Genomic DNA, 15962 nt, shown 5'->3' with positions numbered 1-15962 from the left:
AACCGTTCGCCAAATAAACAGGTCGCCAGAAAAGGGCAAACCAGTTAAGAATCTTTTGGAAGCAGCGTCTGCTTTCCATTCGCGCAGCCACATGGCCCTGCGGACTTCCACGGAGTTAGCGGATGCTACAGCCGTACGGCTAGTGGAGTCCAGGACGGCGTTCATGGCGTAGGACGAAAATGCTGATGCCTGAGAGGTCAAGGAAGAAACATGCGGAGCAGAATTCCGCGTGACAGCATTAATCTCAGTCAGACAAGCCGAGATTGCTTGGAGAGCCCACACGGCCGCAAAGGCCGGGGCGAAAGACGCGCCCGTGGCCTCATAAATAGACTTCACCAAGAGCTCTATCTGTCTGTCAGTGGCATCCTTCAGGGATGAGCAATCGGCAACAGACACAACGGACCTAGCAGCCAATCTAGAGACTGGAGGATCCACCTTGGGTGAGTGTGCCCAGCCCTTTACGACTTCAGGTGGAAAGGGATAACGCGTGTCATTGTGCTGTTTAGCAAAGCGCTTGTCCGGGACCGCTCTGGGCTTCTGGACAGCGTCCCTGAAGTTAGAGTGATCAAAAAACATATTGCGCGTACGTTTGGGGAAACGAAATTGGTGTTTCTCCTGCTGAGAAGCCGACTCCTCTACAGGAGGAGGCGGGGGTGAGAGATCCAACACCTGGTTGATGGACGAGATAAGATCATTTACTAAGGCGTCCCCCTCAGGGGTATCAAGGTTAAGGGCGAAGTCAGGGTCAGAGCCCTGAGCTCCCACGTCCGCCTCGTCCTCCTGAGAGTCCTCAAGCTGGGATCCAGAGCAGCGTGAGGAGGCCGGGGAAGAATCCCAGCGAGGCCGCTTAGCCGGTCTGGGGCTGCGATCCGGGCAGGAGTCCTCCGCCTGGGACCCAGGGGCTATCCTGGGAGCGCGCTGCGGCGCGGACCGAGAAGGGCCAGGAGGAGACAAACTAACAGGGGCCGGGGCCTGTGAAGGGCCCGGTCTGGACTGCAATGCCTCCAGGAGCTTAGATGACCATTTGTCCATAGACTGTGCAATGGATTGAGACAGTGACTGAGAGAGTTTCTCAGCGAAAGAGGCCAATGACGGTGACTCTGTCCCTGCAGCCTGCTCAGGGGGAGCAGGGGGATCTACATGAGCCGAGGGACCCACAAGTGCCCTAGGCTCCGGCTGAGCAAGCGTGGCAGGAGTCGAGCATTGATCACAGTGAGGGTAGGTGGATCCCGCAGGCAACATAGCCCCACATGAGGTACAGGCCGCGAAGAAAATCTGTGCCTTAGTAGCTTTGCTCCTTGTGGACGACATGCCGTTGTCTCTTCGGAGAGTGACCACTGAGGGTATAGGGGAAAAGGGTATACAGCCTGTCCGAACAGAGATATATATATTATATATATATATATATATATATATATATATATATATATATATATATATATATATATATAGATATAGATATATATAGATATAGATATAGATATAGATATAGATATATAACTATTCCGACACCCTAGGGGAACCAGCACCGGGTGACCAGTGTGGCTTACCAACCGCTAACGAGCGGAGTGTGTCCTCCAGATTCCCTGTCGTGGATCCCCCGGAGCTGCAGAGCTTTGCTGCTGAGAAGCATCCACCGGCAGAATGCCAAAAATGGCCGCCGGAGCTCTCAGGGGAGGAGTGGAGCCGAGGGCGGCGCTAGCAAAGAGCGGGAATCTGGAGTCCCCACAGTGGTCAATGAGGGGGGGGAGGGAAACATGCAAGATGCTCCAGCCCTCAAAGCCGACGTCATGTCGGTAATCCCGCCCTTACCCCTGACAGGCAGGCTCGGGGGCGGGATTTTCCGTGACTAGGCCGCGGCGAAGCCGGGGACTAAATTTAAGGCCGCGCCCGACAAGCAGGCACGGTCGGCGAGGAAGTCCGCCGAAAGGACAACGGACTGAACTACCGCGGCTTCCGGGAAGAAGGTGCGACCCTCCCTGTATAGTCCCCGCATGGGGACACAGAGTACCTTCAAGTTGCAGGGCCCGGTCCCTGGGGGTGAAGAGGCTCCGGTCCGGCAGGTTCCACCAGGGGCTGCGGATGGAGCACGGTCCCAGCAAATGGATGACCGCTTAGGATCCCACTTCTCCCAGAGCCGCATAAGGGATGGTGAAGGAGACGGCATGTGGCTCCAGCCTCCGTACCCGCAATGGGTACCTCAACCTTAACAGCACCGCCGACATAGTGGGGTGAGAAGGGAGCATGCCGGGGACCCCATAGGGGTCCTCTTTTCTTCCATCCGACATAACTATGTATGAGAATGCATGAGTGGATGTGTGCCTCCTTCCACACAAAGCATAAAACTGAGGAGCCCGTGGTCCACGGGAGGGTGTATAGGCAGAGGGGAGGGGTTACACTTTTTTAAAAGTGTAATACTTTGTGTGGCCTCCGGAGGCAGAAGCTATACACCCAATTGTCTGGGTCTCCCAATGGAGCGACAAAGAAATATAATTTTGGTGTCATTCTCAAAACTTTTGGCCATGATTGAAACACAATGCATAACTAAAATAACTAAAATACCTGGTGCCCATTTTATGCTTTGTTATGTGGTTCCTTCAATTCTCAGAGTGCTCCTTATTAGTGATGAGCGAGTATGCTTGTTACTACTCGGTACTCGCACGAGTATCACTGTACTCAGGCTACTCGGCGGGGACCGAGTAATCTCGCAATACTCGTGCTCTACTCGTGGTCTTCATGTTGGCGCTCTTTTTAGAGCCAGCCCTTATGCAGGGATTGGCTGGCAGACCACTGCAATGCCACAGCCCTGTTGTGGAATTGTAGTGATTGGCCGGCCCTCACAGCATGACCGTGCCTTTAGCCCGACACTTCCCCGCTCGGCTACGGCCCCTCCCGCACTCCACTCCGCGTGTATATATATATGCACGCTTACACACACACGCACGTTTTTTTTTTTAATTTACAGTTTTATGGTTTCTACATGCTGCCGGTGGTCATTTCAGAATAATACTCGGGTCCCCCATAGGATAACATTGGGCTCGGTGCTCGGGCCGAGTACACGAGTATCTTGGGATGCTCCTTATGTATATAAAATGGATGACAGCTTCTATTAGGCAGAGTGTTCTCTGAAAGTCGACACACCCCCTCCTCTGGACTCATCCATTTACATGCAGGGGGAGTGTCTGCCTAGCAACAGTGTAAATACCAGATTTTCCATTTTATAGGATGCACCGGATCATAAGACGCACCCCAAATTTAGAGTAAAAAGTAAAGAAAAAAAAAATGTGGTAGTCTTTTAATCCGGTCGTGTCTTGCCGGAGAGGGGGCGGCAGTAATGGTGGAGCAGGTTCGGAGGAGACAAGGGCAGTGCTGCAGGGCGATGCTGCAGTCAGTGCAGCAGCTGTCCCAGATGCTTGCTGCAGACAGTGGCGCTATGAGGCAGGAGGAACATCCAGGAACTATTGGTGGCACGGACTTCAAAGAAATGGCGCCTGGAGTCGGCACGTGCGCAGATTGAGCTATCGGCTCAATCATAAGCAGAGTTCTAATCCGCGCACGTGCCACCTCCGGGTGCCATTTTCCTTAAGTCCGCTGCTGGGAGATCAAAGGGCTGGAGGCTGCGCGTGCACAGATGAGGTCCTGAGCAGAGAGCTCCATCTGGGCACGCAAGGACTCTGGGCGCCAATATTTGAAGCCCGCACCGCCAACATTCAGGATGGCGGCCGCTGCCTCACTGCCCGCAGCGCCAGAGCCCACAGCATTGCCCCTGCCTCCTGTGACCCCTCTCCAGCAAGCTACATTCGGCTTATAAGACGCATCCCTAATTTTCCTCCCAAATCTTTTGGAGGAAAAGTGCGTTTTATAATCCGAAATGAAGGGAATTTTGTTTACTTACCGTAAATTCCTTTTCTTCTAGCTCCTATTGGGAGACCCAGACAATTGGGTGTATAGCTTCTGCCTCCGGAGGCCACACAAAGTATTACACTTAAAAGTGTAAACCCCTCCCCTCTGCCTATACACCCCCCCCCGTGCATCACGGGCTCCTCAGTTTTGGTGCAAAAGCAGGAAGGAGGAAACTTATAAATTGGTCTAAGGTAAATTCAATCCGAAGGATGTTCGGAGAACTGAAAACCATGAACCCAGAACAATTCAACATGAACAACATGTGTACACAAAAGAACAACAGCCCGAAGGGAACAGGGGCGGGTGCTGGGTCTCCCAATAGGATCTAGAAGAAAAGGAATTTACGGTAAGTAAACAAAATTCCCTTCTTCTTTGTCGCTCCATTGGGAGACCCAGACAATTGGGACGTCCAAAAGCAGTCCCTGGGTGGGTAAAAGAATACCTCGGTAATAGAGCCGTAAAACGGCCCCTTCCTACAGGTGGGCTACCGCCGCCTGAAGGACTTGCCTACCTAGGCTGGCATCTGCCGAAGCGTAGGTATGCACCTGATAGTGTTTCGTGAAAGTGTGCAGACTCGACCAGGTAGCCGCCTGACACACATGCTGAGCCGTAGCCTGGTGCCGCAATGCCCAGGACGCACCCACGGCTCTGGTAGAATGGGCTTTCAGCCCTGAAGGAACCGGAAGCCCCGAAGAACGGTAAGCTTCAAGAATTGGTTCCTTGATCCACCGAGCCAAGGTTGACTTGGAAGCCTGCGACCCTTTACGCTGGCCAGCGACAAGGACAAAGAGCGCATCCGAGCGGCGCAGGGGCGCCGTACGAGAAATGTAGAGCCGGAGTGCTCTCACCAGATCTAACAAGTGCAAATCCTTTTCACATTGGTGAACTGGATGAGGACAAAAAGAAGGTAAGGAGATATCCTGATTGAGATGAAAAGGGGATACCACCTTAGGGAGAAATTCCGGAACCGGACGCAGAACCACCTTGTCCTGGTGAAACACCAGGAAGGGGGCTTTGCATGACAGTGCAGCTAGCTCAGACACTCTCCGAAGTGATGTGACTGCCACTAGGAAGACCACCTTCTGTGAAAGGCGTGAAAGAGAAATATCTCTCATTGGCTCGAAAGGTGGTTTCTGAAGAGCCGTTAGCACCTTGTTCAGATCCCAGGGTTCTAACGGGCGCTTGTAAGGAGGGACAATGTGGCAAACCCCCTGCAGGAACGTGCGTACCTGCGGAAGCCTGGCTAGACGCTTTTGAAAGAACACAGAGAGCGCCGAGACTTGTCCCTTAAGAGAGCCGAGAGACAAACCCTTTTCCATTCCGGATTGAAGGAAGGACAGAAAAGTGGGCAAGGCAAATGGCCAGGGAGTAAAACCCTGATCAGAGCACCAGGATAAGAAGATCCTCCACGTCCTGTGGTAGATCTTGGCGGACGTTGGTTTCCTGGCCTGTCTCATAGTGGCAATAACCTCTTGAGATAATCCTGAAGACGCTAGGATCCAGGACTCAATGGCCCCACAGTCAGGTTGAGGGCCGCAGAATTCAGATGGAAAAATGGCCCTTGAGACAGTAAGTCTGGACGGTCTGGTAGTGCCCACGGTTGACCCACCGTGAGATGCCACAGATCCGGGTACCACGACCTCCTCGGCCAGTCTGGGGCGATGAGGATGGCGCGGCGGCATTCGGATCTGATCTTGCGTAATACTCTGGGCAGCAGTGCCAGAGGAGGAAATACATAAGGCAGCCGAAACTGCGACCAATCCTGAACTAATGCGTCTGCCGCCAGAGCTCTGTGATCTTGAGACCGTGCCATGAATGCCGGGACCTTGTTGTTGTGCCGGGACGCCATTAGGTCGACGTCCGGCTTCCCCCAGCGGCAACAGATCTCTTGAAACATGTCCGGGTGAAGAGACCATTCCCCTGTGTCCATGCCCTGGCGACTGAGAAAGTCTGCTTCCCAGTTTTCTACGCCCGGGATGTGAACTGCGGAGATGGTGGAGGCTGTGGTTTCCACCCACAGCAGAATCCGCCGAACTTCCTGGAAGGCTTGCCGACTGCGTGTGCCGCCTTGGTGGTTGATGTATGCCACCGCCGTGGCGTTGTCCGACTGAATTCGGATCTGCCTGCCTTCCAGCCACGGCTGGAACGCCTTTAGGGCTAGATACACTGCCCTTATCTCCAGAACATTGATCTGAAGGGAGGACTCTGGCTGAGTCCAGGTACCCTGAGCCCTGTGGTGGAGGAACACCGCTCCCCACCCTGACAGACTCGCGTCCGTCGTGACCACAGCCCAGGATGGGGGTAGGAATGATTTCCCCTTCGACAAAGAAGTGGGAAGAAGCCACCACTGAAGGGAGGCCTTGGCTGCCCGAGAAAGAGAGACGTTCCTGTCGAGGGACGTCGACTTCCTGTCCCATTTGCGGAGAATGTCCCATTGAAGTGGACGCAGATGAAACTGCGCAAATGGAACTGCCTCCATTGCTGCCACCATCTTCCCTAGGAAGTGCATGAGGCGCCTCAAGGGGTGCGACTGGGCTCGAAGGAGAGATTGCACCCCTGTCCGTAGTGAACGCTGTTTGTCCAGCGGAAGTTTCACTATCGCTGAGAGAGTATGAAACTCCATCCCGAGATATGTCAGCGATTGGGTCGGTGTCAATTTTGACTTTGGGAAATTGATGATCCACCCGAATCTCTGGAGAGTCTCCAGAGCAATGTTCAGGCTGTGTTGGCATGCCACCCGAGAGGGGGCCTTGACAAGGAGATCGTCTAAGTAAGGGATCACCGAGTGTCCCTGAGAGTGTAGGACCGCCACCACGGATGCCATGACCTTGGTGAAAACCCGTGGGGCTGTCGCCAGGCCGAAAGGCAGTGCCACGAACTGAAGGTGTTCGTCCCCGATGGCGAAACGCAGGAAGCGCTGATGCTCTGGTGCAATCGGCACGTGGAGATAAGCATCCCTGATGTCGATTGATGCTAGGAAGTCTCCTTGGGACATCGAGGCAATGACGGAGCGGAGGGATTCCATCCGGAACCGCCTGGTTTTTACGTGTCTGTTGAGCAGTTTGAGGTCCAGAACGGGACGGAAAGATCCGTCCTTTTTTGGCACCACAAACAAGTTGGAGTAAAAACCGTGACCCCATTGCTGAAGGGGAACAGGGATCACCACTCCTTCTGCCTTCAGAGTGCTCACCGCCTGAAGAAGAGCATCGGCTCGCTCGGGGGGCGGAGATGTTCTGAAGAAACGAGTCTGAGGATGCGAGCGGAACTCTATCCTGTAACCGTGGGACAAAATGTCTCTCACCCATCGGTCTTGGACATGTGGCAACCAGGCGTCGCAAAAGCGGGAGAGCCTGCCACCGACCGAGGATGCGGTTTGGGGAGGCCGAAAGTCATGAGGAGGCCGCTTTGGGAGCGGTTCCTCCGGCGGTCTTTTTAGGACGTGACTTAGACCGCCATGAATCAGAGTTCCTCTGACCCTTCTGTGGCCTGTTGGACGAGGAGAATTGAGACCTGGCTGCGGGCCGAAAGGACCGAAACCTCGATTGTACCTTCCTTTGTTGAGGTCTGTTTGGTTTGGACTGGGGTAAGGACGAGTCCTTTCCCTTGGATTGTTTAATGATTTCATCCAATTGCTCGCCAAACAGGCGGTCGCCAGAAAATGGCAAACCGGTTAAGAACTTTTTGGAAGCAGAGTCTGCCTTCCATTCACGTAGCCACATGGCCCTGCGGACTGCCACCGAATTGGCGGATGCTACCGCCGTACGGCTCGCAGAGTCCAGGACAGCATTCATGGCGTAGGACGCAAATGCCGACGCCTGAGAGGTTAAGGACACAACCTGCGGAGTAGAGGCACGTGTGACTGCATTAATCTCAGACTGACAGGCTGAGATAGCTTGGAGTGCCCATACGGCTGCGAATGTCGGAGCAAAGGACGCGCCGATAGCTTCATAGATGGATTTCATCAGGAGCTCTAGCTGCCTGTCAGTGGCATCCTTGAGTGATGCACCGTCTGCCACTGCAACTATGGATCTAGCCGCCAGTCTAGAGATTGGAGGATCCACCTTGGGACACTGAGCCCAACCCTTGACTACGTCAGGGGGGGAAGGGATAACGTGTGTCATTAAGGCGCTTAGTAAAGCGCTTATCTGGATAAGCACGGTGTTTCTGGACTGTATCTCTGAAGTCGGAGTGGTCAAGAAACGCACTCCGTGTACGTTTGGGAAACCTAAAATGGAACTTCTCCTGCTGAGAAGCTGACTCCTCAATCTGAGGAGTTGGAGGAGAAAGATCCAACACCTGATTGATGGACGCTATAAGGTCGTTCACTATGGCATCCCCTTCAGGTGTATCAAGGTTGAGAGCGGCGTCAGAATCAGAGCCCTGATCTGCCACCGCCGTTTCATCATCCAGAGAGTCCTCATGCTGAGACCCTGAACACTGTGATGAAGTCGAGGGAAGCTCCCTGCGAGCCCGCTTAGCCGGTCTGGGACTGCGGTCCGTGTCGGAGTCCTCACCGTGGGACCTAAGAGTCGCCCCAGGAGCACTTTGCTGCGCCGACCGAGGGGGGTCTGAGTGAAAAGGTTCAACAGTGCCCGGGGCTTGTGTTACAGGTATGGACTGCAAAGCTTCTAGTATCTTAGCAGACCATTTATCCATAGACTCAGAAAGTTTGTCAGCGAATACTGCAAACTCTGTCCCTGTCACCTGGACAGTGGCAGCAGGTGGTTCCACCTGGGCCGAGGGCCCCACCAGTGGCAGAGGCTCCGGCTGAGTGAGTGTCACAGGGGCCGAGCATTGCACACAATGAGGGTAGGTGGAACCTGCAGGTAGCATAGCCGCACATGAGGTACAGGTTGCAAAGTAAGCCTGTGCCTTGGCACCCTTGCTTTTTGCGGACGACATGCTGTTGTCTCCTCTTAGAGCAATCAGAGAGGGTATATAGCCAAAGCAGTATTGCGGCCGTACAGCGTAAATGTATACAATATAAGCATATAAATATACACTTCAGCACCCAGGGGGGCAAGCACCTAGTAACAGGTGCTGCTTACCGACCGCCCTCAGCGTTTGTGTGATCACCAGATTCCCTGCCTGGGTCTCCCAGAGCTGTTGGAGCTCGTCTCTGAAGTTCCCCAGCGTCAGAAGTGCTGATAGGAATGGCTGCCAGCGTTCTGAGAGGAGGAGGGAGCCGTGGGCGTGCCTTAGAAAGTGCGGGAATCTGGTGCCCCACGGTGCTCAGTGAGGGGGGAGGAGGATACAAAGTATGCTCCAGCCCTCAGCGCTGACGTCCAGTGCAGCGTCCCGCCCTTACCCCTGACTGGCAGGCCTGGGGGCGGGAATATGCGGTACTAGGCCGCAAAAACCGGGGACTAAAGTTATAAGCGCGGCCGGCAAACAAGCGCGGTCAGCGCGGTAGTCCCGGCGCACTAACACAACCAGCAACTGCTGCAGCATCCATTAGACAGGCGCTCTATGCGCCGTCCCCAAGGGGACACAGAGTACCTCAGAGGAGCAGGGCCTGTCCCTGACGATACCCGGTCTCCTGTCCAGCAGATTCCCCCAGGGGCTGCGGAGGGAGCACGGTCCCAGTGCCTGGTGACCGGTTAGGATCCCACTTCACCCAGAGCCCCTAAGGGATGGGGAAGGAAAACGGCATGTGGCTCCTGCCTGTGTACCCGCAATGGGTACCTCAACCTTAACAGCACCGCCGACCAGAGTGGGGTGAGAAGGGAGCATGCCGGGGGCCCTGTTATGGGCCCTCTTTTCTTCCATCCGATAAAATCAGCAGCTGCTGCTGACTAAATTGTGGAGCTTGCGTGCATGTGTGCCTCCTTCAACACAAAGCATAAAAACTGAGGAGCCCGTGATGCACGGGGGGGTGTATAGGCAGAGGGGAGGGGTTTACACTTTTAAGTGTAATACTTTGTGTGGCCTCCGGAGGCAGAAGCTATACACCCAATTGTCTGGGTCTCCCAATGGAGCGACAAAGAAACACAGTAGTTTAGCCTGAGACATTCTGTCCCATGCACTTCAATAGACCAGGTCAAAGCAGGGCACATGTCTGAACATGGAGGAAGCTGGCAGCCACTAAATGTACGTAAGTGGAGAAAGCATGCTAGAAAGAATAAAAAGGAGGACACTGGATTTTATTTTGATGTTTTTTTATGAGATGGAAGGTCACCTTAACCCCTTCAGCCCCCGGGCACTTTCCGTTTTTGCGTTTTTGTTTTTTGCTCCCCTTCTTCCAAGAGGCGTAACTTTTTTATTTTTCCCTCAATCTTGCCATATGAGGGCTTGTTTTTTGCGGGACGAGTTGTACTTTTAAATGAAACCATAAGTTTTACCATATAGTGAACTGGAAAACGGCAAAAAAATTCCAAGTGCGGAACAATTGCAAAAAAAGTGGGATTGTACAATAGTTTTTGGGATATTTTATTCACCGTGTTCACTATATGGTAAAACTGATGTGTGGGTATGATGCCTCAGGTCGGTGCGAGTTTGTAGACACCAAACATGTATAGGTTTACTTGTATCTAAGGGGTTAAAAAAAATTCACAAGCTTGTCCAAAAAACGTGGCGCACGTTTTGCGCCATTTTCCAAAACCCGTAGCGTTCTCATTTTTCAGGATCTGAGGCTCAGTGATGGCTTATTTTTTGCGTCTCGACCTGACGTTCTTAACGGTACCATTTTTGCGCAGATGCTACGTTTTGATCGCCTGTTATTGCATTTTGCGCAAAAATTTGCGGCGACCAAAAAACGTAATTTTGGCGTTTGGAATTTTTTTGCCGCTACGCCGTTTACTGATCAGATTCATTGATTTTATATTTTGATAGATCGGGCATTTCTGAACGTGGCGATACCAAATATGTGTGTATTTTTTATTTTTTTAACCCTTTAATTTTCAATGGGGTGAAAGGGGGGTGATTTGAACTTTTAGGGTTTTTTATTTTTTTTTAATTTTTTAAAACTTTTTTTTTTACTTTTTTTTTTTTTATTTTACTAGTCCCCCTAGGGGGCTATTGCGATCAGCAATCCGATCGCTCTGCACTATCTGCAGATCTCAGCTACAGAGCTGAGAACTGCAGATTTGCTGCTTCACTTTCAATGCCGGCTGTATTCCGGCATTGAGAGGAAGTGACTCATGTTAGCTACAGGCGTCATCACATGACCCTGTGCTACCATGGCAACCGCCGAAAGTCACGTGATCATGTCACGTGACTTCCGGTGGGGGCGGGGTAAGTCACTGTCATGGCGGCGCCCATATACATATCGCTGCCAAGACTTTGGCAGCGAAATGTAAGGGGTTAATGGCCGCGGGTGGAAGCGATTCCACCCGCGGCTAGCAGGCACACATATCAGCTGTTGATAACAGCTGATATGTGTGCGTCTCGCCGCCGCCTGCCGGCGGCAGGGGGCGGGGCTTACCGGCACACGATCCATGACGTATCTAGTACGTCATGGGTCGTTAAGGGGTTAATATTTAGGTGCCGTCATACATAGCAATATTTTAATTGGTTCCCCATTAAAGGGAACCTGTCACCAGAATTTTCGCTACGAAACTAAAAGAATCCCCTTCTGCAGCTCTTGGGCTGCATTCTAGAAAGGTTCATCTTGCTACTGGCCCCCCTTTCAGACCTAAATAAACCCTTTATAAAATCTTACCTTTTGCTATGATAATGAGGTTTGCTGGCCACGGGGGCGGGCTGTATTGCGTCCGTTATTCCCCCTCCTGCCGCTGTTCGCCGTCCCCCAGTATTCATTTACATAGATGAGGCCGCCGCCCTCATGTTACTTGGTGCTCCTGAAGTCTCGTGCATGCCCAGTGGCACTATCACGGGACTGAGCACTGATCGCGAGCGCCGGTGATGTTATTGCGCAGGCGCGAGATTATGGACGGGTACTTGGATGATGCTGGTGATGGCGTCATCCTAGTAGCCGCCCATAATCTCGCGCCTGCGCAATAACATCACCGGCGCTTGCAATTTGAAAACAGTGCTGTCCAGCGATAGTGCCACTGCGCATGCGCGAGATTATAGGCGACTACTTGGATGACGCTGGTTATGACAATGTCATCACCTGCGTCATCCAAGTACTTGCCCATAATCTCGCACCTGTGCAATAACATCACCGTCATTTGCGATTTGAACATTGCTCAGTCCCGCGATAGTGCCACTGGGCATGCACGAGACTTCAGGAGCACTGCGTAACATGGGGGTGGCGGCCTCATCTATGTATATGAACACTGGGGGACGGTGAACAGCGGCAGGGGGAATAACTGACGAAATACAGCCCGCACCCGTGGCCAGCAAACCTCATTAGCATACCAAAAGGTACATTTTGTAAAGTGTTTATTTAGGTCTGAAAGGGGGGCCAGTAGAAAGATGAACCTTTCTACAATGCAGCCCAGGAGCTGCAGAAGGGGATTCTTTTAGTTTAATAGCGAAAATTCTGGTGACATGTTCCCTTTAAATGCAATCATTTGAAGTTGTTGCGTCTCAGGGTTCTGTGTATATAAAGGAGAAGGTCAGAAAGGAACCACCCCGCCGATCACTGTCATCTCTCCCTTGTACAGCTCCAGGGACCTCAGGGACAATGATGGCACCACTCCCTTTATTAGATGGAGAAATGTTTTGCTATGACATATTTAAAAGGAAAAGGATTTTTTTTTTCTATTAAAGCGGTGTAACTACTGACACCAACGTGTGCAAAAGGACAAGGGCATGGCTGTACATAATCTCATGCAGGGATGAAGATAAACCAGCCAAAAATGAGTGACGACTGCACCAACATGTGGGACTGTATACATGAACACTGTGCAACGTATACTAATAGGTTTAGGTAGAAAAAAGGAACTGGGCAGCAAGTAAATAAAATGTTTCCGCAATCCAAATGTTTTCAACTTCTCCAACCGCAGACCCTGAATAATGAAGGAGAGGCCAACGGATTTGTCCAAAATTGTCCACCTACCTTGTCTGCCTTTAGCTTTTTGAGGAAGGAGGGATTATCATAGCCTTTTGCTTGTCTTGCTTCTTGCAAATGGTTAATCATCCAGACGTTTTTTCTCTGTTTTGCTAAATCAAGCGGCGATTCTCCCTGTTGCAACAGAGATAAGGTATAAAACATTTTATGTGATAAATTGTAAACTACATAGAAATATGTTATGCCATACTTTCAAATAGTCTCATCAGTATTTACCCCCTACAATAATCTCACCAGTATTTCTTTCCCCCCCTACAATAGTCTCATCAGTATTTCTTCCCCCCCCTACAATAGTCTCATTAGTATTTCTTCCCCCCCTACAATAGTCTCATCAGTATTTCTTCCCCCCCTACAATAGTCTCATCAGTATTTCTTCCCCCCCTACAATAGTCTCATCAGTATTTCTTCCCTGCTACAATAATCTCACCAGTATTTTTTCCCCCCAACAATAATGTCACTAGTATTTCTTCCCTTCTCCAATAGTCTGATCAGTATTTCTTCTTCCCTACCAAAATGCCACCAGTATTTCTTCCCCCCTACAATAGTCGCGTCAGCATTTCTTCCCCCTACCAAAAGGTCACCAGTATTTGTTCCCCCTAAAATAATCTCACCAGTATTTCTTCCCCCTACCAAAAGGTCACCAGTATTTCTTCCCCCTATCAAAAGGTCACCAGTATTTCTTCCCTCCTACAATAATCTCGCCAGTATTTCTTCCCTTTTACAGTAGTCTCATCAGTACTCCCCCCCCCCCCACTAACAAAATGTCACCAGTATTTCTCCCCCCACCAAAATATCACCAGTATTTCTCCCCCCACCATAATCTCAATCTCATCAGTATTTGACCCCCTACCATAATCTCACCAGTATTTGACCCCCTACCATAATCTCACCAGTATTTGACCCCCTACCATAATCTAACCAGTATTTCTTCCCCCCTACCAATATCTCTAGTATTTAATGACTACTACATTACAACACTTAATTTTATAATTGTGTTTTGTTTTTGGTTTTTTTTTTTTACACCACACGGAATTAATGCAGAGATTATGTTGAAAACATCTTTGTGCACTGTATGCCAAGAGCCTGTTTGGAGACCACATAGATCTGTTACACTTTGGAAATTATGCAATGCCATAAAGAGGTAATTTAATTCTTCTACTTACCTTAATATTCTGTGCATCAACATTGGCACCAGCTTCAAGAAGCAAACTAATAACGGTTGTATTTCCAGCCAACACAGCCCAGTGTAATGCAGTGTTCTTATGGTACTTGTCTCCAAGATTTACAGACACATTAAACGTAAGGAGCAGTCTTGTGGGGTCCACACTATCAAAGTAGAAGAGTATTAAAAGTATCTGCACTTTCTCAAACACCTTTTGACATGTCATTGAGACAAGTGAGAAGTCTTGATTAGACTTTCTACTGAGCACAGCTTCTGTTTCGAAAGAAAAAAAAAAATGGGCCACGGAGTAGGGAATGCTTTAAGATAAAATAAGCAAGTCTTAACTGTAATTCCCCTGCCACTTCAGTGCTCTACACCAGTTTTTGTTCCCAATTGGTGACTTCCATCTACATCGTGTGACCGATGCAGTCAATCACTGGCCTCAAAAGGTCTTGTGCCATCTAGCCCACCCCAACACCACTGAGGCCAGCGATTGGTAGCAGTGGTCATATGTTGTAGTAGGGAAGCAGCAGCACTGGAGCAGTAGGGACTTTGAATAGAAAGTACTGGTTTATAAAACTGTAAACCTCTACCTAATCATGACTCCTTTTTTTCTTCTAAGCATCACTCTTATCAAGCTGTCTGATATAGTAGATCATCATTTAACCCCTTCACGACCATGGACGGATATATCCGTCATGGAGCGTGTCAACGTTAAGCCCCGCCCCCTGCCGCGGGCAGGCGGGGTGGATCGGCACACATATCAGCTGTTTTCAACAGCTGACATGTGTGCCTACATGTTACGAGTGGAATCGCATTCCACCCATAACATTAACCCCTTACATCTCGCTGCCAAAGTCTGGCAGGGAGATGTATATACGCGCGGTGAAGATTTTCACTTACCGCCGCCCCCACCGGAAGTCACGTGAGTGATCATGTGACTTTCAGTGGTTGCCATCGTAGCACAAGGTTATGTGATGACGCCTCCAGCTATGACGTTTCACTTTCGTTTTCCCTCGGCCCGGAGCAGAGGGAAACAGGAAGTGACTGTATCTGCTGTTTACAGCTGTATAGCTGTGATCAGCAGATAGATAAGAGCGATCGGATTGCTGATTGCAATAGCCCCCTAGGGGGACTAGTTAAAAAAAAAAAAAAAAAAAAAAAAAGATTTAAAAAAATACAAAAAAAATAAGAAAACCTAAACGTTAAAATCACCCCCCTTTCCCCCCATTGAAGATTAAAGGGTTAAAAAATAAATAAATATACACATATTTGGTATCGCCGCGTTCAGAAATGCCCGATCAAAGAAGGGAATTTTGTTTACTTACCGTAAATTCCTTTTCTTCTAGCTCCTATTGGGAGACCCAGACAATTGGGTGTATAGCTTCTGCCTCTGGAGGCCACACAAAGTAATTACACTTTAAAAAGTGTAACCCCTCCCCTCTGCTATACACCCTCCCGTGCATCACGGGCCCCTCAGTTTTGGTGCCAAAGCAGGAAGGAGGAAACTTATAAATTGGTCTAAGGTAAATTCAATCCGAAGGATGTTCGGAGAACTGAACCATTAACCAAAGAACAATTGAACATGAACAACATGTGTACACAAAAAAAAAAAAACAGCCCGAAGGGAACAGGGGCGGGTGCTGGGTCTCCCAATAGGAGCTAGAAGAAAAGGAATTTACGGTAAGTAAACAAAATTCCCTTCTTCTTTGTCGCTCCATTGGGAGACCCAGACAATTGGGATGTCCAAAAGCAATCCCTGGGTGGGTAACAGAATACCTCGATAAAAAGAGCCGGAACCGGCCCCCTCTTACAGGTGGGCAATTGCCGCCTGAAGGACTTGCCTACCTAGGCTAGCCTCTGCCGAAGCATAGGCATGCACCTGATAGTGTTTTGTGAAGGTGTGCAGACTCGACCAGG

The 15962-nt window shown here is 50.4% G+C and overlaps 1 protein-coding gene across 1 annotated transcript in view; it reads right to left on the bottom strand.

The window, feature by feature from the left end:
- Nucleotides 1-15962, bottom strand: part of ZDHHC17 (zDHHC palmitoyltransferase 17) — a 142844-nt gene that overhangs the window by 56722 nt on the left and 70160 nt on the right. Inside the window, exons 7-8 of the mRNA XM_075344918.1 lie at nucleotides 14044-14206; nucleotides 12869-12994 (exon numbers count right to left, since the gene is read on the bottom strand). Of these exons, the coding sequence (XP_075201033.1) occupies nucleotides 12869-12994; nucleotides 14044-14206 (289 nt within the window). The remainder of the gene's footprint in view (nucleotides 1-12868; nucleotides 12995-14043; nucleotides 14207-15962) is intronic.

The sequence above is a fragment of the Anomaloglossus baeobatrachus genome, chromosome 4 (genome assembly GCF_048569485.1).
Source record: "Anomaloglossus baeobatrachus isolate aAnoBae1 chromosome 4, aAnoBae1.hap1, whole genome shotgun sequence".
Classification (NCBI taxonomy): domain Eukaryota; kingdom Metazoa; phylum Chordata; class Amphibia; order Anura; family Aromobatidae; genus Anomaloglossus; species Anomaloglossus baeobatrachus.
Note: the sequence above shows the minus strand (reverse complement) of the source record. Positions and strands in the feature narration are given on the sequence as shown.